The 24,996-nt window shown below is 34.2% G+C and overlaps 3 protein-coding genes and 1 pseudogene across 3 annotated transcripts; 1 reads left to right on the forward strand and 3 right to left on the reverse strand.

Annotated features, from left to right (window-relative positions):
• Positions 1-2,631: 2,631 nt before the first annotated feature.
• LOC130821340 (ribonuclease 1-like) lies at positions 2,632-6,989 on the reverse strand. Its single transcript, XM_057687047.1, has 3 exons — positions 6,773-6,989; positions 6,409-6,564; positions 2,632-3,423 (listed from the first exon to the last, which is right to left on the reverse strand). Exons 1-3 carry the CDS (start codon positions 6,884-6,886, stop codon positions 2,998-3,000), a joined length of 696 nt encoding a protein of 231 aa, XP_057543030.1. The 5' UTR covers positions 6,887-6,989; the 3' UTR covers positions 2,632-2,997.
• A 3,761-nt stretch (positions 6,990-10,750) lies between these two features.
• LOC130821761 (probable apyrase 6) lies at positions 10,751-18,358 on the reverse strand (annotated as a pseudogene).
• A 1,795-nt stretch (positions 18,359-20,153) lies between these two features.
• Positions 20,154-21,605, forward strand: LOC130821762 (uncharacterized). Its single transcript, XM_057687543.1, has 3 exons — positions 20,154-21,080; positions 21,161-21,538; positions 21,586-21,605. The coding sequence occupies exons 1-3, from the start codon at positions 20,555-20,557 to the stop codon at positions 21,603-21,605; spliced, it is 924 nt and encodes a 307-aa protein (XP_057543526.1). The 5' UTR covers positions 20,154-20,554.
• A 296-nt stretch (positions 21,606-21,901) lies between these two features.
• LOC130820946 (protein MAINTENANCE OF MERISTEMS-like) lies at positions 21,902-22,768 on the reverse strand. Its single transcript, XM_057686509.1, has 3 exons — positions 22,685-22,768; positions 22,184-22,606; positions 21,902-22,103 (listed from the first exon to the last, which is right to left on the reverse strand). Exons 1-3 carry the CDS (start codon positions 22,766-22,768, stop codon positions 21,942-21,944), a joined length of 669 nt encoding a protein of 222 aa, XP_057542492.1. The 3' UTR covers positions 21,902-21,941.
• Positions 22,769-24,996: the final 2,228 nt, after the last annotated feature.

The following is a 24,996-nucleotide window of genomic DNA, read 5'->3' on the forward strand; positions in this document are numbered from 1 at the left end:
AATGTTTGAATTTAGATGGGAGGGAATTCGTTAAAAAGGACTGTTATTTATAATGATAATCAGACAGCAGGAATCAAGATATCACCTTCCTAGAAATTGTTATAGTTTCCTATATAACATATTATGGGATTTCAACCATAAGCTTAAGTTTTTGATTGAGTTGGTTCCTTGATATGGTATCAAAAGTCAGTATAACAAGAGGTCATGTGTTTGAATCTCAAGCACTCTTCATTTAAAGTGAAATATTCACTGCTAGTTATGAGGACGGTCTGTATTATATCCATACTTCTAGTCCAAAGGATTCTCGTGTGAGGGGACGTCTTAGAGTATATAACATATCTTGAAACCTCAACCATAAGCTAAGCTTTTAATTGAGTTCCTTCATTGACAGAAATAATACATTATTTCTTACACTTTTAGAGATAGGGTGATTTCTTGTAGTCACATAGGAGTATTAATTATGCATGTATGATTCCTCCATTACTTAATGGATACATAGCTTAGGTATCTAACCTAGCGGTCTGGCTTCATTTATATGTTTTAATTATGTATACTTGGAGCATTACGCCATTGTCATAAAAAATAGTTGTTTAATCCATCTATTGAGATTTTTGGAAGGCATTGAAATTGAATGTACAACTCAATATGACTTTTTATTTTAGGATTTTTCTACCATATTCTTTGGAATTTAATCATTCATTAGTGTTGTATTATTTGTTGAAAATTTGGTATGACCTAATTTCGAGAATTTACTTTGTTTAGAATAACCTTGTCGATAAACCAACTTCATCCCAATAATGTTTAAGTTGACGAAGGTTGTCATTTTCATTATGTTAGCTTTGATAACATGTCTAGAGTTCAACTAAACGAAAAAAACGAAAAACATGGAAGAGGGCTTAATTTAGGGACAATTGGTCATCATCTAACACGCAACCTGCCTATGGTTCGACGTATGAAGTAAATACACGTAATATTAATATCATTTTGATAAGTACTGCATCAGTACATCTTATATAGGAGTAATTAGCCTAATGAGGAAATCAGCATAAGCTACGGCCATTAATTTCACATGTAGCTGCATTTATGGCTGGCATTAAATTTTCAAACTTGAACTCTTATAATTTGACATACAATTAAAAAACTTGATAATAATTTCTACTATAGAAAATAGAAATGTAACCTACAAATTAGTATGAGGTTCAACAAGTATGAATCCCTCATATTTACCTAGCACCTGCTATTGTGAGAGGCTGTTTTTCAAAGGGAGGACCTCAAAATAAGAGGCTCACATTTTTATTTTCTCTTTAATTTGTATTAATTGAGTTATTTAGCCCATATATTTAATGCGTCTCACGGGGAGACCGTCTCTCACAAGAATTTGTGTTTACCTAGCTAAACACGAACACATATCGTTTTCAAATCTGGCACACGAATACATATCGTTTTCAGATTTGATCTAGACGGATCATATCTTAACTCAACATTACTAGTTAATATCCCATAGGAATAAAGTTGGTTAATATCGAATTAGATAAAGCAAATAATAGTCGATCATGTCAATTGCTTGACAAATCGACAAAAAATTTGAGTCAACTCGCATATTTAAATTGTTTTTTCGCCTAATCATGATTGGTCTAATCATATGTTAAATACATGTTAAGTTCAATGATGTATTGCCCTAGTTAAATACGGATACATGTCATGTATATCTTGATTCAACATACTAGTTAATATCCTATCAGAATAGAGTTAGTTACATGTAAACAGTAACCACAACTTGAATTGAATACAAGTATCAAGTGGTAACCTAAATTGAATAAAAGACATTGCTACACCAATGTAATCAAATGTTTTTAGTGGCATACGCTATTATAAAGCGTGAAAGTATGGAAATGCAAGAGGGAAAGGAATTTTCAAGGAATAGAGAAAGAGATGGTGATGATTGAGGATTGCTTTGAAAAGAGAAAAAATGAGAGGAATGTAGGCAATGGGATTTAATCTTAAGATAATTGATATGTTAAATAAAACTCACAATTAATATATGATGCTCTTTAATTTTAAAGGCTTGCACACTCCACACATCCAAAAACCTCCCTTGTTAAAGGCCTTAACAAAGCCTATAGGGTGTGGCTAATTTCAAGGCCCAAGGGCCTTTCAACTGAGCCCTCTTTAAATAATTAACAAGTCCTGTATGAAACTGTCTTACCGTAAAACGGACATATAAACAGTCCATTAATAAAAAAACACAAAAACCATAAAAAAATGAATTTCAACATGTATAGGAAGTGGTTATTTATTTTCAAATAGCTTGGGCTTATCCAATTGAAGTCGTCTCACAGTGAGACGGCCTCAATCAAGAATTAGTGTCAAATATTTCACTCATATTTGTTTATGACTTTGAGCATGTACATATTAACATATCTTATACTGATAAATTCTTTGGAAGAAGATTCATGTTAAAAGGAATCCTAAGAATTTTAAAATAACAAAAATCTTAAAAAGTCAAAAAGAAATTGGATTCATGAATGTCAAAAAATTTAGTTTTGTGTATTTATGAAAGAATGAAGAGGGGTAATTTAATTTGAACTCACAAATGCTAAAAAATAACAAAAATAACAATAACAAAAAAGAATACGAAAACATTTGAGAAAGTAACACGAACATAGATTAATAGGCACATAAATACAGTTTGATAACGTTGTCGTTGGCTAAAACATAAAAACAACGGCAATATTAGAATACTACATAAACAAGCCCTTAAAATGGCAAGTCTAACTAGTTTGGGAAGCTTATACTCTCGACCATAGGAGTCAAAAACCGACCCGATATTAATTTGATCTTGCAATTTAATCCGATTTAACCCGACTTAAAAAACGGACTTACAATTATATAAAAACTTACATGAACTCAATACCCGATTTTTAACCAACCCGGAACATCAAACCCGAAACCACCCAGATAACCCGAATGAACATCTTTACTATTGACTATGTAAAACTAGAAAGAAGGGAACTTAATTCTCGACTCACAATCTCCAGGTCCTTTAGGAACAAAAGGACAGTTAATTAGTTTAGTGCCACTTTTATTAACACAAACAGAAACTTGCCAAATCTGGCTAACCCCTTGAGAGTTACGGTTACAAACAACCCAAGGATGAAACCCTGTTGCCCTAGCAATGGCCTTCTTTACGGATTTTAGAGGGTAAAGTCGGTTGTTTGGATGGATCCCGGCTCGGGTTAGAGCTTGAAGGATATTTACCCTGTTCTTTAGGCTCAATGCGGCTTGAAAATATGCGACTTCACCTAGGACTGATTTCGAGCATGTCCCGTGTTTGTTCCATTCATGGACCCAAAATTTTCTTCCGATTTGTGGACATGTAAATGATGGCCATTCCTTTCTTAGACGATCTTGCATGGGTTTAAGCTGCATTTGAAATGAAACATACTTAGTTAGCTGTGAAAATGTGTACTTGTTAATGTCCATATAACATAATAAACCTATTTGAATATAGTCATTGTAGCAATTACTAATTCAATGACTTTGTCGCATTTGATTTTTAACACTATTCACAGTTTACTCTTAATTTGGATTTTATTTTTAATCTATAAGTTAAAATATAGTTAAGTGGGATCTTGACCTTGTTTGATTCATCTCAATACAAGAATTATTATTTTCAACTTTTTATGATTTTTAGTTATTACCGTTAGAAATATTAAGACTTTAATATATGTCTTAGCATACGTGCCCAAATAAAATAATACAAAGTCATTGAAATGGATGGAGTACTATTTATCAACTAATTTTATTTGGCATGAAGTACTTTTCTATGTATGATGTAGAACAAAGTTAAGTAGAATCTTATTTAATTCGCTTAAATGCATATTTTCATAATTTTAACATTTTAGAAGTTTTTATTTTATGAAATTAACGGCATGTTTGGTATCCATTTTTTGAAGGTCGCTTACGAAAACGCATAACTCAATCCGTTACATATTGTTTGTTTCAATTCTAAAGTAATCGTTTACATTACTTTCAGGAAATGGAATCCTGTAATTTGTTACCGCTCGTAATAGTGGTGTAACAAATTCCCTTACTTCATTCCCTTTGCTCTCTTCATATCAAACAAATAATAACAATACCACTTACGATTACCTTACCTCTATTTATACATTCCCTTTTCATTATATTTTAACTTGTCATACCAAACACCCCAAAAGATATTAAAAATTAAAATTATTTATAATAATGTAAAAAATAAGTATTCCCTACATTTCTTTTTGTTTGTCCACTTTACTTTTTGTACGCATTTTAAAACAAATTTTGAGCCTCGATATCTCTTAGTACACATCATAAAAAATTGTAAAAATTAAATATTAAAATTATTTGCATCAACACGAATCTATCAAAATCTTACATAAATATATTTTGTCTTAAATATATATACTTCAAAATTTAAATTTAAATTTCACTCTACTAAAGTGGAAAATTTTAAAATGGACAAAAAAAACCGAAAAGAGTATAATATTTCTAAGATTTGACCAATAATGAGTATTGTCCTAGTGATTTGAAGTGTTCAGTGAAGGTGTGTTTAACTTATAGGGTCGCACATGGTCGCATATGGTCGCATGTCGGCACCATTATCGAATGCGTAAGGCTTTGAAACAAACAAAGTTGGACCTTTTGCGTTTTTACATGATTAATACACCAATTAACTAATTTGAGACATATTAGTCGCTACTCTTCACCATACTCCCTTTAATGCATTTAGTAATGTCTTATTTATTTTATGCATTTTATACTATATAATTATTCAATTTTTAATATCTCTATTTGTGTATAATTATAAATTATGAAAAGTTGATATAAATAATTATTTTATTGAGACGAATCAAACAAAAACCCATTTAACTATGTTTTTATTTATAGATTAATAATAAAATACAAATAAAGAGTAAGAGATAAATAGCGTCCAAAAAGCAAATGAGACATTACCAGTGAATTGGAAGGAGTATTATATATATTTCATTTGTTTTTAAATATTATTTATAATTTACTTTTAATATATATTTTATATTTTATTTAATCTATGAAGTAAGTGAAATTTTTTATGATTCATCTCAATATAAATTTTATAAATAATAGTTTTTATAATTTTTAATAATATATAATTGAAAATATTTTAAAATTATAACCATACTTTCAACATACTTTTATTTTTTAACAAATAAACAAATAAAGATCAATAACCAAACCAGCAAATTTAATACGGATGAGGCGATTAGTACTGTAGGAGTAAGTTTTTTGATGTCGGTTTCTCTCACATCAATTATAGTTAGACGAAGACATGATTCCAGAAAGAAGAAGGACAAGAATGAGGCAGATATTCTGATTTCTGAAACTATTAATTATAGGCTGACACTATTTTTGACTACCTCTTATACAACCTTTTTTCTATTTTCTTATGTTTATATTAAGAAATCAAACATAAATTTACTTAACTATATTTTAATTTATAAATAAATATAAATTAATTAAAAAGTAAAAGTGATAAATGAATAATGCTATATTATATTGATACATATAGCATTCTCACCTCTCACATCACCAAAAAGTAACTTAATTACTGGCCTCCCAAATAGTTTACGTTGGGTTTGGGTTTAAGTCATTTATAAACAGGTCAAAAACCCCTTAACCCAAACCTAAGTTGTTTAGTTAATGAGTTAAAAATCAAAACTTTAACTTGACTGATTACATATCAAGTCAACTTGATTTCGACTCAGTTAATCTGTTTAGAGATTTTTGCTTTCATTTAAAGGTTTTTAACATTAATTACGTCTTATTTTTTAGGCCTTAATTTTAATCTTTTACTTTTATAGTAGGTCGGGTCGAGTCGAGTCAGGTTTATTTAAATTGTGAAATTAAGAGTGACTTTTAATGTAAATTTTCATTATTTTTATCATGTCATTCCCATGATAATGAAAATTTAATCTTAAAGATATTTTTTGCACAATTTTTCATTACCAATTAATACCACATGTTCAAATAATAATGTATTTAAATAAATTTTGTGAAGAAAATAATATTGTTGAAAGAGTATAACCATGACCAATAAACTTGTCAAAGTGATATTTCTACTAAAATTACACTAACTTTTTATTATTATTTCCACCATTTAGTACAGATTAACAAACAGACCGTTAGGGTAAATAATTGAGTATTAGTATTAAATTATTATATTGTCTTCCTTTTATTTTTTACCATTTTGAATTATGACTCGAAAACTTAGAAATAAACGACTCTAGACTATTACTATTCGTTAGAAGATGAATAAGAATAAGGTAGAAGTGAACTGAAGTGAAATTCAAAAATAACCAAAAAAGAGAGAGAGAGAGAAGAAGAAGAAGATACCAAAGCTTCATCAAAGTTGCCCCCACCACAATTGTATGGAAAACTACCATCATTGTAGTAAGGCCAAAACCCATAAATGGAAAACTCTGGTCCTGGCTTTCCTGTTGGTGGATAACAGCATTTCTCCCCTCTTTGATCACAGTAAGATCCTAACCACTGCATTATTTCATTTTTTTTATCAGTATAATAATTTTTATTATAATTATCAGTTTTCAAAATCATCAAATTTTCAATAACTTTAACTTAAGTTTTAGTTATATATAAATGATTTTGAAAATGAAAAATCAAAAAATAGAAACCGATACAGTAATACTGAACGGACCCTTAGGAATATAATTAAGAAAGGAGGAGATTAGTAAATAACCTGCTGCACAAAGTAGAAATAATGAAAATCACCATTTCTGCTAGCAAGAGCAACGACAGCTAAACTTAGCATTAAAATGATTTTAGTGAAGAGTGAGGTTTCCCATTTAACCATTTTTGCTCACTACTTGTGGATTTTGGAGCAAGTACTAAGTAGTAGTGTTTGATAGTGAAAGAGTAGATGAAGATGGGCCCTATTTATAATACTCCTATAGAACTACTGAACTAGCCAACTAGGACTATTCACACAAGCGCTATTATTAGGTAAGTTTTTAACGTTACTTTGTGTGAACGAGATTCGACATCGTTAAAAAAATAAATTATAGAATTGTATATAATATTTGATGGGTGAATCTTCTTATATCCTATAATTTTGGAAAACAATGAACCTACTAAGTGTTTGTGTAAGTCAACGCTCTTAGCCCATGGGTTGAGACTGATCCCACAGGTGTCCTGAGTGGGCCACGATGAGATTATGTGACAAATTGTCACGGCTTAACAGGTTAAAAAAATAATTATTAAATCCCAAAAATAACATTTGATTCGGTTTTGGGAAATTACATTATATTAAAAAAATAATTGACAAATTTTTAATTAATTAATTTATCAAAATACAAGATCTCAAACACTTCCCATGTCCCTAAGAAATTATAGGTGTGCTTGGAGAAATTTTTTTAATTCAGCTCAAAAGCAATTTGAAGTCAAAATCAAATTGATACTATGAATAATTTTTTTTTATTGATTTTTAACTTTTTGATTCACTTTGTGTTTAATAAGCATTTAATAACCAATAACTAACAACTAATTTTTCCCAAAGTCTCTATAAAAGTAGGCATAACTCAACCATTAACAAATTCATCAATACTTTCCGTTTATCAAATCAACCAACATTTACAAGCAACTCATTTTCCAAATCAATTTTATATTTACATGTAATTTTATAGAAATAAAAAAGATTACTTATTTTTATTTTATTTTAATATTATTATTTTTAGATCTTAAATGTATAAAAAAATGTAAATAAACAAAAACCTAAAAATGATTGTGCATTTGTCTTTGAGTACTCCAGCATGTGGATGTGATATGGGAATGTGGAAAAAGGAGTTAAAGGAGCTTGCCATTATTTTCTTCCTTTTTTTAGGTTTATGGTTATGTCTTGATAATCACTTAAATCACGGAAAACAGTTTTGCAAACATCACAATCACAATCACATGTTTATTGCAATAAATATCAGCTACAACAATTATTAAAATGGTACTACGGACTACGGAGTACTATAAATAAACTTTTTTAAAAAAACCTTTATTATAAACAATTCTCAAATTAAACTTATTTTTTTAAAACTTTTCTTTGAAGTATTATTATAATGTAGTATAAATGTAAAAGCTTATTTTGCAAATTTTTTTTAAAAAATGTAAGAATAATTTGCGAATTACAGCATTTAAGTTTAGGATTTTTACGCATTACAACCTTAAAAGTTTATTTTTTACGAATTACAACCATCAAAGTATCAATGTCTACACCATTCACGCTAAGTGACCATTGATCAATCCAAATAACCTTTGACCATTACTAATCACTGTTGCAAAAAATATCAAAGTCTACAAAGTCCCTAATCCTTACTCATACAAAATTGAGATCATATACATCAAGCTTCTTTGAGGATATATATTTCGTAACAGGCTAACAGCCTTATAACACTATTAGCTTAGGACTTCAGACAAGTCGATTTGTCATATATAGTATTAGTATCTGCACCACGAGGCATTCATTTGCCCGTTTACAGAGAGAACGAACAATGTACACAATAATACAAATGTATCATTTTTGGGTCCAATAAAATTCATAAGTACAGGAAGAAGCCCTATCAAATAGAGATTTTTTCTTTCGACCATATTTCGATTAGTAACACGATATCTAAGGACCACTTATGTACTAGACCCAAATGACTGAAAATCTGGGCCCAGCAATCTATCCCCAAAGAATGGTGGTGAATTGAAATGTGTAAGACAAATTATCAACAAAATGAACGAAATAAGATAAGTTTCAACTATTTCCAAAAATAAGCGTAAAATTTCCAAGCCTGTGGTTTGGGACTGTTCGCGGTTACGAACTGCGAACATATCAAAAAAAAACAAAACAGTTGTTCGCAGTTAGTCCTCTTTGACTTTTTTTTGACCTACGAAGAGCTACTTTACTTTTTTTTTTCCTAATTATTGAGTTTTTATTTGTTGTATTTGCATTATAGACATTAGAATAAGTTATTACAAGCCAATGTATGTTTCAGGCGGGATGATTCATCGCAAAAACTCCGAACATTCGTAAGTCAATGTTTGGAGGCTATGATAAAGTAAATAAACATATACATACAACTGAATATATACAAATGTTTGAAATATACAACTAAATATATATATATATATATATATATATATATAGTCAATCCAAATACACAAAAACGAAACGTTAACGTTCATGACCCTCATCTATCCTATCCATTTGTGTTGGTCTCCTACGCCTCCTATGGTAGTAAGAGGCGTTCGGGTGTCGCTCTGGCAGAGGAGGGGACTGGTATTGTAATGGCTGCAATAGCCCAACCTAAAAGGTCCCCGCAACGTTAACGGGGTATGAAAGGTCCATCCCCTCCAAATGATAATCATAAGCAGGAGATGAGACGTGTGCATCTGCGATAGCAGGTGAGGACTCCACAGCAACTTCCGGTATGAAGTGCTGAAACTGCGTGCCGACGAGCATGCCTTGCGCAATCTCCCTTACCGGCTCCTCGTGGCTGTATCGCATCACTGCTGCTACACCTTGTGCCTATAATTAATATTTAGTTAACCTAATATTATATTATGTAATCGGCAACATAATCATTTAAACGAAAATGAAGATTTACAAGATGGGTCATCGTAGGTGCAACAGGTGCATAATGTGATGCTGCGATGATGCCACGTGGTGTCATCCATCGGCGAGTGATGGAGAGGAACCACGACATGTAGTCCGGTGTAGTAGGTGCGCCATGACTTAGGCCAGCAGCTCAAGTCTATGATCCGAACGAGCGATGTGGCATCATCATTTATTAGCGCATCCTCATCAACATCCACATCATCCTTAGAAGGATCGTCAATGAACTCATTACTCTCATTTCCATAATCCCAAGGTCCCATCTCATCATTTTCTCCTAAATTAACCATTGAATGAATTGGAACTTGATTTGTAGGGGGTTGAGAAAAAGTACAAGATGCGGAAGGAACGAAAGGATTTAAAGTTTCCTGAGTTGATATAGGCATAGGGGTAGGAGTAAGATTAGTAGCAACTACATTCTCTAAGGGTAGTTCTTCTACGTATAACTCCAAAGAGGAAATTTGGGTGACTTTGAATGCTCCTACATAGCATCTATAGCCTTATCATCCTCAACAGAAAAGGCTAGCAATTCTCCATTCATGTCATATTTAAAGCTTATATTTACGGTACTCCTAGTAGGGTCCAATCCAATTTTAGAACATATAAAACGTTTAAACTGATTCAAATTCATGTTCGAGTTGCATGCAAATAACCTACGTCTTCCTCCAACATAATGAACTTTGCCCCTACTTTCTCGAATACAACCATTCCAAAAACATATTATAGTGACGCGAAATGACGACATTTCTACATGAATACAAACAAAATCAACATCATCATCAACTTTATGCCCATACAAGTAGTTCAATATGCTCATCAACATATCCATAATAAGTTCATCAATGATATTTCTAATACCAACATCAACATTTCTAATAATATATAATGTACATCAAATTCAACTAATTCAATATGCTCATCAACAACAATACTTCAAAAAACAACATAAAGCTATGAAAACAATTAAAACATTACCTTGAATAGTTATGGACGATTAAGAGGAGTGTTGATTTAAGAACTAGTAACCTACATTGGAGAAAATAACCAAACTTCATCAAAACCATAAAAGACGATACATACATATATATATATATATATATATATATACACACACAATAAAAAAAACGCATAAAAGTTTACCTTTGTGCAAGCTAGAGTATTCTAGACTAATTTTGAAGTGCCAAATTGAAAGAAGAATACAAGAAATGATGGATTGAATCTAATCTAATAGTAGTTTAAGAAGGAGAATGTCGAGTAGTATAAGGTAGGGTTTGGAGAATTAGGGAAAATGAGAACGAAGGAAGCTGTTCTGCGTACTTGTGAAGCATGTTGTAGCCTCAAACCACAGGTTTGGGATTTTCACGCTTACTTTTGAAAATAAGTTGAAACTTATACTATTTGATTCATTTTGTTGATAATTAGTCTTAATCATTTCAAATTTTCAAGAATGGTAATCGTACTTTCGAGATGTAAACCTTAAGGCAGCCCAAGAATATCATCAGTGAAAGGTTTATAGTATGATGTACTCGAAAGACGAAAGGTATGAATTGATAATTGATCTTTTTCCCCTGTTTTGTAGCCCGACAAGGCATGGTATTTGATTTGAAAAGGAAAAACTTATGAACGTCACCTATTAATTCAAGTCACTCTGTATCGTCCTTTCTCCAAATCATAAACAGTTTTGATGTATGGTCTTCTCCACTGGGAGATATAACAGGTCAGGCAGTAAACATTAACAGCAACCAGAAAAAAGAATAAGTTGGGGTAGTTCTCACTAGTTAATGAAGCAATCCACCCATGGTTTGATATATTACTGGCACCCGTAGCTTGTAAGATAAAAGCTCCTAATGCCCAATCAAGAGGAACCTTCTCCACCTTATTGGTTTACCTGATCCTGCGCAAGAGTGCTATGAATTAACAATTGCCATACAGAGAAAGGGGGAAAAATAACAGACGTATCATTTGACTACATAAGCAATAGCAACTGTATTCTTCCTTGTAATTCAACCAAAACAAACCTTTCGTGCGCACATCTAATAGGGAGGTGGTTCTCTTGTTTGTGGTACTATATTGTACAGTTGTACAGTTTTGTTTCTGGATTAGTGAAACTTTCATTTTCGAAAAATAAAAAATAAAAATTATGGGGTCAACAATAAGACTAAAGCCCAATATAAAAAAAGGAACTCATCTGGTCTGCAATATCATTATTTCTAATGAAAGTCATAACAGGGCTTCAGATAAAAAGAAAATAAACAAGATGGTAAACTTTCACAGCCAAAACACGAACTATACTACATGTATCAATTATGCATTTTACCTTCTATCATCTAAGGCAACACCAAGGCTATCATGTAAAAGGGGCACAATGTGGGCAGAAGAGAAGCAGAAATGAAAGAGATCTTCCTCTGCAAGTGAAACGTATTTCCTTCGGATATTTGACCAGTCCTCTTCACAAAAATTTTGACCTGTCCTCTTCACAAAAATTTTGACCAGCGTCTAATACGTTAGAGAGAACTGCTTCTGGAGCCAAACCAAAGAACTAAACAAAAAATTGACGAGCAAAAAAAATTCAATTCTATGTGAGCAACAAAATCTTTCCTAGAGAAGCAAAAAAAAAAGGAAGCTTATGACCCACAACCTATAGAGAGAGAAAGAGCATTAACCTGAGAAGTGTGAAAAAAATTGTCAGTAGCCAAGAATCTTCCATGCAACTTTGGCACAAATGTGGCACCCAAACTGCAGTGAGGATGAGCACAATGATCTGCAAAACAAAAAACATAATTTGGTATTTTGGTATAAGCTTCTTAAATAAATAGAGAAGAAAATTATTATTTTCTGATATATAGACACATTTTAGTTTCATCTAAAATTATAAAATCACAAGTATCTTAATCAGAATATTCTTTCTAAGTAGAAAATTTGAAAAGAAAATTCATTCTATAGAAACATTTTGTCAAATAGTCCCTTTTCAAATTGTTTTTGCAAGAAACTACCCTTTATCAAATTTTTGATGCGAAGAACTACTACTTGACAAAATCTAGTACATTTCTGGAGTTAAACCCGTATGTAATTGGAAAAAATTGTAAAAAGATCTACCATATAAAACATTTTTTCAAAAAATTAACTCATTGAATATTTTATTCTGGTAACATTCAAGCAAATATACAAAAATAGATAGGAATGAATAGAGAAAGATATAATTAAGGCTAAGACTTAATCTCATAAGTCAAAATGTTGCTTACAAAACTTTGAAAATAAAAAAGTAAACTCTGAAAAAACTAGCCAATTCACCTGATCCACAGAAGTTACCTCAAATAATACAGTTAATAATTTACAAATTGCAACCAAAAAATATTTTATGGTCGGCATAGAAAAAGGGTCATTGTCCAACACATCCTATATCTGTCAAATGGCTAAATTAATTTTAGAACAAACCTCTGCCTCTATGTAACAGCTTCAATGCATCAGCTCTGCACTCTGAGAAGTTACCCATAGCATGGAAGCTGGACGTTTTGGCCACAGAATCAGGAGATAGGCTAAATGAATCAGTTCTCTGAGCATAACCCTTTGGAGTGCAGGGGTCCATGGTTAGTTCCTTCTCAGAAGATTCAGTAGCTGCAGAAAAAATAATTAGAAGCTTGTAATACTTCACATACCAAAAATTCAAAATAATTGCTGCTGATAAACGCAATGTCTTTCAAAATGACAACACATGCTAAATTGCTAATAATACTTCTATATGATTATCAGATCACAGATATGAAATAATCAATATTATAACTCATACGTAAACCAATTAAATCGAGTACTCGTTCACTTAAACTTCTTGTAGGCGACAACATCAATCCTATTAAAGCACAAAACCCTTTCCTTTTAGTTTATCAATGGAGTGCCAAAACTATGATGCTCAGATGCCGAGGCCATGCATGCTTCAGAAAATCTGCACAGCCATCAAGGACAGTTGAAGTGAATAGTTCCTGGATTCAGGAGAAGGTATCAGACTCCAACAAGATCTGCGAGTTTGATGTGTGAATCTATTACTTTGAAGATACAAAGACACAAATATCTAATTTGAGATATGGACATGGGGCAATGAAATTTTCAATTAGTAATTTAAATTCTATTCGAAAGAATTTTTGCAGAAGTTTCATTCTTACTCCAATCAGAAAGCCAAATTACCTTCTAATTAGCAACGAAGGTTGAAAAGATATCGAAGGTTCCACAACTAGTATTTTCATTAATAAAATTGATACATTTAATCAAATCTTCCCTCAGCAATTAACCCTATCTTTCCTTTATGCAATAAATTGACATATGCATAACTGATAAATAAGAAGGTAAAGTGTTTTCAACTAATCTCACAACCCACATGTCACTAATAATAACCACAGATGAACAACAACTAGACCTGGTTATTGGGAGGATCAGGGCGGTCTGTCAAATATAATTGAATTTCACAATGCTACTACTATTGATCCAAGTCTTTTAATAAGAGTATGAAGGGCACCTAGAGATACCTTCAAGGATCATCACCTAGGGTTGACAAAGGAAAGGGAGTGATCAGTGATGATGAAATGTAGGTCATAGGTAAAGATGGAGATTATCTAGGAGAACAGGATCTGACTATAATGATGACAATGATGAGGTAAATGTAGACTTATTTAGTAAATAAATCACTTTTCGGGGCTATTTAGGGAACCATGATCACTTTCTATGATTGCATGTTTTCTTTTATCTTCTGTTTTAATTCTTGATGGTGTTATTTGTGTTTCCTCAAGTACTTTATAAGTAACGTTTTCTTTTAGCATTTCAACTTTCCACTTTTCGAACATGTGCATTTTTCGGTTATCTTTACACATGATCAACCAACGCAAATGCTTATGTGTCATTGTCTACAATTTCTACAATTCCAAGAACCTTTTTTAAGTCTTTATTTCAAATTCTATCATTTTCTTAGCTCTAAAAAGTAAACCTAAGGGGAGCGCCTTGGAAGGAAATGGCTAGGGAACCTCTCTGTTGACCTCAGAAGAAGCCCATTTGATGTCCATTTATGCAAACACCAAGTATGTTTTCTCCTCTCGTCTTCTTTATATTTCTTTTCTTCTTGGTTTAACTTCTTAAATATTTTTGGGATCTTTTTTGAGGATTTTAATTTACTTTTTAATGGGTTTGGAGACGCCCAAAACCTAAAGGTTATCACCTTTGCTTGGCTCCAAGAGTCAACACTTAAGAACTTAGGGCACCTCATGCCTTTTAATACTAACAACAATGAATCACGATGTTAATCGTGTGTCTAAAGTCTAAAGAGAATAAAGAGGCACGTGAAAACATAAAAATAGGAAGCTCGGTGCACAAAAGTGTCCGCGTAGACCGAAGTCCAGCAAAAGGAGAGGGGGAAGAATTGATGATTCTTCATCTTAATTATAACTTCAAGGTGTATGAGACTCAAACATGGATACACAGCAATACCCAAATGACAAATACATGCTCACATAGAACATTTTACTAAGAAATCTATGCAAGGACCTGTCATTCATGGAACATATTCCTGGCTTTAGAAGACGTTCAAGTGTGCTTTCACATTACATCACAATGCATACACAATTTCAAAATTATTGTTAGCAAGTACTGAAAAGTTCTTGAACCCACATATTTTTCGATAACACTCACAAAACCACTTCACAAACCATGAGAATGGTTTAGCGGTTGTCGAGACCTATAAAGTGGTCGTGGGGTAAGCTCAAAACATTACAAAGCAGTGATGTGGCCAAGATATTGCACTATGGTGGTTATAATTGAAATTTTAAAATGAAATGTGTAGTGTAGGGTATATAATATTTACCCTTTTAGCACATAGACAAGTTTGAGCACGATCACTATTGACCAATTGAAAAATATCACCCACTGTCCACTCTTGTCTCCACCAAGTATCTGCCATATTAATCACTCTATCATTTATTCTGGACCCATTGGAAATCTTCTTACGATGCATGTTTTGTGAGCAATAATAGACATTCTGAAACTTAAACACATAAACACAACTCAAGAAAGAAATTAATTTCAGGTCAGTTACCTAACTTCACACCACTTGAAATAAGTAGATCCTTCAACACATCAAAGGTTGCATTCTAAAAATAACAATGGATAAGAATTTGCAGAATAATATTTACTATTTTATTCACGTAATTCGTTTGAAAATATGAAGCAAAGAGAGGGGGAAAAACTCTTTTGTGGCAATTTCCATTCCCCACCTCTCTATTTCAAGAGCATACTTCAGTATTCACATATCAAATACAAACATCAGGCATATATTTCATGAACAAATTATGAAGTTTGAAACTTTGAATTCATCACTCAAAATCTTGCATATAAAAACTGAAAGTTTTAGGCCAAAAGATTTTGGAGAATATTTGACTGGGTTAAGTCCAATTCAGACATCCAAACTATAGCCCTATTCAGAAACAAAGTTAAGTTTTAATAGAAGGATTAAATCTTTAGCCAGAGAACCAATAATCAGGCTATGAAAAGGCACGTAAGTTTATAGGGCAATAGTTTATAGTTCTATACATGTCACACTGTTACGAAAACATGCTCATTTATTCCACAATAGTCAAAACCCATATTTTTTAATCCAAAGTCAGTGATATAGAATAATTCTTACAGTTCCACAGTTAAACAGAATTCGGAACTTCCAATGGTTTTTAAGCTACCTGACCAAAGTGAAGCAAACTATAGCTGTAGAGAGGTAGGTTGCATTCCCATATACAAGTGAACGATAAAACTCGGGATGCACTGACTCTCTTGTGACAAATGTTACCTAAGTAAAAGCATAAGGAAGACATGCTCAGCTTACCAATCTGATGATAGAATTACTATAGACAAATAACAGATATTGGCACAGGACAAAGTGTGATAAATATTAAATAAAAATGAACTAGAAAACAGATTATTACAAAACTCATTTCAAAGCCATCATACAAATATTAAATAAAAATGAACTAGAAAATGACTTGATCCAACACTACGCAAATTTTTGGTTCAATCAAAGCTTTTTGAAAATTTCATAAATTCATTGGTAATATCCTGTTTTCTCAGGCTGTCTGGTAGGTACATTTAAGTGTGAGTTTTACCTCTTCAATACAATAGCTGAGAATGCTTAATGAACCATGACGAAGCCAAGTTCTGTCTTTCTCTCTACAGTTTACACATTAGAAAATATGACTTTCCAACAAAAGGTCATATCATATGCATGAAGAAAATATTGGCATTTTAATTAGAAGAAAAAACTACACTTTTCTTAAGGTAAGTTCACACACACTATCCAATTGCCCATTTTTACATGACGGTCTTCACATCAAATATTACCTGCATTCTGATTTACAACCACCTACCGCACCCGCTCTTCCCCCAACTATTTCCCCAGGCCCCAACTACATAAAAACACTCAACCAACCTCAATCTTGGGCTTAGCAGAAATATTCAAATTAATAACCAATTAAAACTAATTGCATCAAATAAACAAAATAATTCAGATAGCAAAGCAAGTCACTCAACCCATCAATAAGCATTCTAGAAAAAGCAATAATCACAACAAAAAAGGTAACTCAACAGAGTTATACCTGAAATAACCGAGGCCCAATCATCACTAAACTTCAAACTGGACAACCTCATAACTTCCCGGCAAGACTCCAAAATCTGATCCTGAACTTTTGAATCAAGACACCATAGCCTGGCAGTGGCCGTTGATTTAACTTCTGTATCTCCCCACTACTCTTTAGGCACAATCCTATTTCCAAATTCCAGCAGCTCCACCAACAACTCTCCAGCCCGATCAGGATCATCCTCAAACGAGGACAAACCTGGATTGACGTTAAAAGATGAATGTCCATTAGGCCCAAAATCAAACTTTGGCATCCCACGTTTAATCCTATACTCAAAAACATGAATTCTAGACCAGAAATCCCTCCGTCAATAGTATCCCAAATTTCCGCCCATTAAACGGAGTTTTATGCCGAAAAAGCACGAATAATAGATAGAAAACTAAGGAAAAGACAACGCAAAGTATTGAAATGGAAAGATATCTTGATTTAGGTTGGTTTTTAAGGGTTTTATAGAAGGAATTCAATCTCGATTTATAAGGGTGTTGCTATTTTTCGCCACCCCTTTTCATTTTTTCGTCACCCCTCCAAAATTACTTAATTGCCCCTGGATTTAAAAGAATTACAAAAATGTCATTGGAGTTGAAAAATAATTAATAAATGTAAATTACGCTTAATAACACTATTAAGAATTTAATGAGGATGATTTGTCTATATATATCGAACTCTGAGATGCGTTTGAAATACGAATTGAAACACGGTACTATCTCACTAAAAACTGGTACTATCTCTCTAAAAAGTGTTAATGAAGTTGTAAGGCGTAGTTGGTTGAATATGGCTAACGAAAGCGACTATGAGTCGGATGCGGTACGTAAAATTGCCGTTCGAAGAAAAAAAAAAAAAAAAAAAAAAAAAAAGTCGCACAAATCTGGGCGACTGAACCATGGTCTAGTCGCACAGATCTGGGCGACTGAACCATGGTCTAGTCGCACAGATCTGGGCGACTGAACCATGGTCCAATCGCACAAAACTGGGCGACTGAACCATGGTTTAGTCGCCCAGTTTTATGCGACTGGACCATGGTTCAGTCGCCCAGATCTGTGCGACTGCTATTTTTTTTTTTTTTAAAAAAAATTTACGTATTAATGTATTTTTAAATTATTTTTATAATTATTGTTAGTATTATTATTGTTGTTGTCATTATTTTAATTTTTATTGTTGATATTTTTATTTTTTTAATTTTTTAATATTTTAATTTACGTAATTTATTTATTTATTATTGTTATAATTATTATTATTATTGTTGTATTTGTTGTTATTATTATTATTATTATTGTTATTATTATTATTGTTATAACTATTATTTATTTATTTATTTATTATTGTTATAATTATTTATTTATTTATTATTGTTATAACTATTATTATTATTGTTATTATTTTTCTTGTCATTATTTATTTATTTTAAATGTTTTTAAATTTTTTTTGTTAACGTAATGTTTTTATTATTATTAAAATTATTATTGTTATTGTCATTATTAATTTGATTTATCGTTATCTATTTATTTATTAGTATTATTATTATTATAAATATTATTATTATTATTATTATTATTATTATTGTTGTTGTTGTTGTTGTTATTATTAATCCAAATATTATTATTGTAGTCATTAATGTACTTAATTTATATCATTTCAAATGTGCAGGAGTTTAAAATTTTTGGAGACAACGTAGACTACTCCGGTCGCTTTGTTACGGATAGGGAATTTATCTCCATAGATGAGTTACATAGTTGGGCCGATGCGATAGCAATTACAATCGGTTTTCTATTTACACGTGCTTCTTATAAAAAGAAAGAAGGACGTTCCAGAGTTAGTTGTTATTTAAGATGTCACCGCTATGGTAAACTTAGGGGTGATGTAGATAATGTAGATAATGCTGCCCGACCTGGTTCTAAAAGTAGGAGTTGTGGGTGTAAATTTATGATTGTAGGAAGTAGTCGTAAACCAGGAGAAAGACCTTGGACGGTAAGGGTGTGTCCTGGTGTAAAGGGAAAACATAACCACCCGTTCTTGGTGTACAGAGATGGTCATGTAAGGGCGAGGATTAATGTAGATATTCGGGAGCACATACGACAGCTTAGTGCAACCGGAATGCAACCGGCCTTTATTATGAATTCTATTAGAGATAATTTTCCTGGTTTTTATGCTAGTATGAATCAGATATATAATATTAGGCAATCAATAAGGAGAGATGAAATGGAGGGCAGGACTCCCCTTCAACACTGTCTTCATATGGCCACAGAACATAATTATGTGGTCTGGACAGAGTTGGATAATGACGGGCACTTGAGCAGACTTTTAATTGCAAATCCTACTTCAATCCAAATGATACGTACGTGGCCGTATGTTGTGCTGATAGATACAACGTACAAAACGAACAAATCAAAGTGGCCACTATGTGAAGTCATCGGAATGACGCCAACAAATCACAACTTCTTGGTTGCGTTTTGTTTGATGCGAGATGAGGCGGTTGTGTCGTACTCGTGGGTGCTGCAGGGATTGAGAGATATTTTCGGCAGTGCTCAGACTCCTAGCGTCATTGTAACCGATCGTGACGAAGGTTTATCTGCAGCTATTCGTGACGTCTTCCCAGGTAAAAACGCTTTGTGAGTTCATTATTGTGGTTATATCTATTGATAATGTCTTAATTACGTTCACTGTTTTGTTTGATGTAGATGTACGTCATTTGTTATGCACCTGGCATATTGGCAACGATGTTGAGAACATGGTGGACAAGTTGTGCGGCGGCAAGAAAAATCAACAAGGGCAGTTATTTAGGAAAAGTAGATGGAACCCCTTGGTTAAAAGTGCTACAATCCGGGAATATGAAAAGAGATGGGAAGGGATCGTCAGTACGTGGTCGGTTAGGAACCGAAGGGTCGTTCGGTATTTGACTGGAACATGGATTCCACTTAGAGAGAAATTTGTGCGTGCGTGGACGAATGATTGTTTACACTTGGGTAACCATACTACCAGCAGAGTGGAAAGCCAACACTCGTCTTTTAAGTATTACCTTGGTAGCGGTAATAGCTCATTCGATACCCTTTTCAAAAGGGCGCACGCACAGATTACAAATCAACAAGCTAAAATCCGACAATCGCTACAGGAATCCATGACTTCTGTACCAAGAACGCTATGACAGTATTTCTTTAGACCTCTATATCGCCACGTGTCTCTCTATGCCTTGGAGCAGATCCAGAATGAGTTTAACCGCATGTTAGAACTGGGTGATTTTGCATTGAACAAATGCGGTTGTGTACTTCTAAAAACCCATGGATTGCCGTGTGCATGTTATTTACAAATAAAAATTGGATCACATGGTGCTTTGTACTTGGATGACATTCATGAATTCTGGAGTACTTTGAGGTACACAGAGGTAGGAGACGAACCCAATGAAGAAGTACGAAACGCGAACGCCAATGACAAAGAGTACTTTCAATCTCTGGTCGATGAAGTCCTTAAATCTGATCCCGCTTTTGTTCGCCGAATGGCTGAGGTACTTGAATATGAATTACACCCAGATGGTGCGGATATACCTGAGCCTTACGCTAGTCCACCGAGAAAGGGAAGACCAAGCACTAGTAAAACCATGAGAAGGAGAAAAAGTTCATTTGAATATAGCCGATCATCTTCTCGTGGTCGAGGGTCTAGATCTTCTTCCCGCGGGAGATCAAGTGGCAGATCTAGTGGCCGAGAGACGCAATCTTCAGTAGGAATTAAGTTCAGTTTCAACTTATCCGGTAATTGAATTAATTTTTAGTTTTTTTTCATTAATTATTTGTTATTGTGGTTATATTAACTTAATTTACATTTATTGTAGATGATCCAGGAGGTCGTGATTTCTCACAGTTTCCATGGCCTGATTACATCCCATTCATGCTTCCTCCTTATTTGTTCGACTGGATTGATGTGTTAGGTGATGGTAACTGTGGATTTAGAGCAATTGCCGTCACAGAGCTGGGAGGCGAGGAAGCATGGCCTATTTTAAGACGTGCTATGAGTATGGAAATGCAAATGAACAGAGCGCAATACCTAACTTTGTATCTATCTCATGAGTCACTAGACGAGTCAATATTCAGAGTAGGTTCACACACCGATGGACCTGCTCCTTTCATGCACTGGTTCGATGCACCGATGGCTTTCTACTCTGCAGCAACGTTTCTTAACATTGCAATTGCTTTTTATGGTTCTGCTAACGGTGATTCATTAAACAACTGTTTGATTCTTCCTTTAAGAAAATCACAGGCCGCGAGAAGTGTAAATAAACTAATACATATACTTTGGGTTGATCGAAATCATTTTGTTCAACTTTTTATGAACGACGATTCATCCCCTCTGCCGCCGATCCACCCACGTTGGAAACAAGCAGCTGACAATTTCGCGAAAGATCTTGACACAAATTTCACTACGAGGATTATGCTGTGGAATAATCTACGCGGGGCACCCCCACCAACAAATAACACCGCTGACGATGCTGTAAATTTAGATACTCCATAGAATTTATACACGACATTCATTAAAAGTTGTATATAATCCATAATTAAATGCAATCATTGACGAAATTAAATGCAATAAATAATGTAAAATAGTTTCAGTACAGACTATTCAGGGCCTTGCCCTTGATCAGTTTGCCATTGATCATATAATTCTCTACAATCATTAAGGTATATTTCTAACGCATGTCGTTGACGGGAGTTCAAATCCGCAAGCCGCGTAGGTAGTCTTGCCACTGGAGAGAATCGACTGGCCCATTCTTTCGCGAACTGAAAACACAACAGTACAATGTGCGTTATTAAATCATTAAATAAAAGAAACTTGAAAAAAAATTTATAATAAAACTCACGTAATCAGATCTGCTCTGACCAGGACCAGGACCGGAAGCCAGCAATTCGTCTCGGGATATGTACGGGTGCGAGCAAACTCTGAACCATTCAACGTAATTAGGTTCAGTCTCTGAAGGAACATTAGCCCGTCGAAGTCCCTGCTCAACAAGGCGGCCACTGTAGGGGAACCTACTCCACGCCTCCACAAATGCAGCAGCAGAAGAAGGAAAGGTCACGGAGTAGGTTCCGTGTGCCGGTCGAAGAGCCTTGGCTGGTCTCATAGGAGCTGGAGGAATAAACTGCACGAACCCAATCTGTCGCAATGCCCGCTCCGGCAAATACACCTCCACAACATCAAAGCAGGTGATACCCCCGATGACTGTGGTGCGTGGGTGCTCATGCAGCAACGCAGCAGCTCCACAATTGTAGGGAGTCCATTCAACCTGCTTACAGGCCAAGTTAAAAAACAAATTTCCTACACATAAAAAACAACATGCATGACAAAATGTAATGTAAAATACCTGAGTCTCTGTCATTGAGTCCAGAACCTTGCGGAATGATATCAACCTGTCCAGCTCACGACCTACTTTCTTCGGCGTCCACATCTCCGCTCTAGTCGTGTTTGGCACATCATCTCGGCGAGGATGAGGGCGGAAAGCGGGGAAGTACTCATAGATCCATGTCTGGAGCAATGTGAGGCATCCAGCAATGGTCTTGCAACCAGCCCTAGATGCCATTCCGAGCTGCCTGTACAAGAACGCCAAAGTCACCGCACCCCAAGCCACGTGCTGTTCATCGTCGTTGACGACAACTATCGGGTGAGGTCGCATGCCAGTCCTGGTCTTATCCGCCAACAAGGTAGAGCCAATGACAGCCATGTAGTACGCTGTGGTCTGGGTATCCAAGGCATGCGACCTATGACACAGCCGCATCAGTTCAGCAACGCTTATGCATCCGCTGGTGAATGAACCTTTACGTCGAAGCTCAGACAGAGGCTCGCCGACCAGATTGGTGATACCAACCTCCCACTCCGCCTCCGAAGGCTCAGCCGGCAGAGAACCATCAATAGAAATGCCCAATATGCGTTGCACGTCGTGCAACATAATCGTCATCTCTCCCCAGGGCATGTGAAAGGTGTTCGTATCCGGCTGCCACCTCTCGACGAACGCCGATATCAAAGCAGAGTCGATGTGCTGGTGCATAATGACCGGTAGTCGACCGAGGGAAGTGGAAGGTAGAAAATCGACTAGCTCAACGGACAAATCCCTCAATCCGATGATGGACTCCACCGGTCTCTTCCTAATACGGCACTCCAGAATCGGAGGCGTACGCTCGGATCCGTCATAAATAAGTTTAGCTATGTGCCCGCCATAGCTAGGGATCAGTCGCGTATCTGTCGGCCCCCCGGGCTGGGGTGATGTCACTAACCAGTCTGTGTTAGTGGACTGTGAGGGCCTGCCCCGTGGCGGCTCATTATCGACAAAACTTCCTCTTGCACGCTCAGATGCGGCGGAAGAACTAGGGCCGCCACGGGCAAATCTGCCTTGGGGGCCACGAACTATAGTCCAGTCCAATGGGGCAGGCTCAGGACCTTGGAACTGAACATCATCAGCATCATTATCATCATCACTATAAACCCCCCAACTACTCTGGAGGCTATCAGCCTGGTCATCAAAATGAGTACGCACTTGGTTCAGCGTACTCGACCTTTGGGCCTCACTGTGTCTGGCCGCCTCTTCCTGCCTAGCCCTCCTAGCAGAACCCGTGACCCCTCTCTCATGCGGGTCCCCTCTGAGTAAGGTAGGCCTAGAACTATTACCTCTCAACAATTGCCTAAAAAAACCCTTTCCTTTTCCTTGATTACCAGCCATTTTCTACAATTTTTTACGGTTTCATTCAATATTATAAATAATAATATTTCTAAATACATAATAATCATAAATAAAATATGGAAAAAAATAACAAAAAAAAAACAAAAAATTATTAACATTTAATTAAAAAAAATATATACAAAACATAAACATATATTTAATAATAAATAAAAATAACAATAACAATAATAATAATAAAATTAATAATAACAACATTAACATATATTTAATAATACAAAATTAACAATCACAATAATAATAATAATAATATTAATAATAATAACATTAACATATATTTAATATTAACAAAAATAACAATACAATAATAATAATAATTAAATTAATAATAATAAAATTAATAAAATACATACGGAAAAAATAAAAAAAAATAAAATTATAGGAGTCGCCCAGATCTGGGCGGCTCGACCCCGGTTCAGTCGCCTAAAATTAGGCGACTGAACCGGGGTCCAGTCGCCCAGATCTGGGCGACTCCTTTAATTTTTTTTTTTTTTTCGTGATTAAATTTAATTACAAATAACTTAATTTATTAATAAAAATCAGGTTTTTTTTTTAAATTTCAAACTTTAAATATATTTTTCCTAAATATAAGGAAAAAATTAAAAAACAAAAATTTTTATATATACAAAACATAAACATTTATTTAATAATAAATAAAAATAAAAAAAAAAAAATAATAGGAGTCGCCCAAATCTGGGCGGCTCGACCCCGGTTCAGTCGCCTAAAATTAGGCGACTGAACCGGGGTCCAGTCGCCCAGATCTGGGCGACTCCTATAATATATATTTTTTTTTCCGTGATTAAATTTAATTACAAATAACTTACCTCGATTGATAAATTCCGGATTGAACTTAATTTTTGCTCCCAAATTTTGCTTTTGTATGTTGGTTTTTAGTTGTAGTGAGAGTATTTTTAGTGTGATTGTGGTTTATATAGAAAATTTTA

This window comes from Amaranthus tricolor, chromosome 8 (genome assembly GCF_026212465.1).
Source record: "Amaranthus tricolor cultivar Red isolate AtriRed21 chromosome 8, ASM2621246v1, whole genome shotgun sequence".
NCBI classification, from domain to species: Eukaryota; Viridiplantae; Streptophyta; class Magnoliopsida; order Caryophyllales; family Amaranthaceae; genus Amaranthus; species Amaranthus tricolor.

Bases quoted from the DNA above. Each gene is read 5' to 3' on its own strand.
- LOC130821762 (XM_057687543.1), top strand. From the start codon at position 20,555: ATGTTAGAACTGGGTGATTTTGCATTGAACAAATGCGGTTGTGTACTT. The intron at 21,081-21,160 runs GTAATTGAATTA...CATTTATTGTAG, and splicing joins GTTCAGTTTCAACTTATCCG to ATGATCCAGGAGGTCGTGAT. The intron at 21,539-21,585 runs GTGATTCATTAA...AGAAAATCACAG, and splicing joins TTTTTATGGTTCTGCTAACG to GCCGCGAGAAGTGTAAATAA.
- LOC130820946 (XM_057686509.1), bottom strand. From the start codon at position 22,768: ATGTGGACGCCGAAGAAAGTAGGTCGTGAGCTGGACAGGTTGATATCA. The intron at 22,607-22,684 runs GTATTTTACATT...GCCTGTAAGCAG, and splicing joins ACTCAATGACAGAGACTCAG to GTTGAATGGACTCCCTACAA. The intron at 22,104-22,183 runs GTGAGTTTTATT...TTGTGTTTTCAG, and splicing joins GTCAGAGCAGATCTGATTAC to TTCGCGAAAGAATGGGCCAG.
- LOC130821340 (XM_057687047.1), bottom strand. From the start codon at position 6,886: ATGGTTAAATGGGAAACCTCACTCTTCACTAAAATCATTTTAATGCTA. The intron at 6,565-6,772 runs GTTATTTACTAA...GAAATAATGCAG, and splicing joins ATTTCTACTTTGTGCAGCAG to TGGTTAGGATCTTACTGTGA. The intron at 3,424-6,408 runs GTATCTTCTTCT...TTTCAAATGCAG, and splicing joins GCAACTTTGATGAAGCTTTG to CTTAAACCCATGCAAGATCG.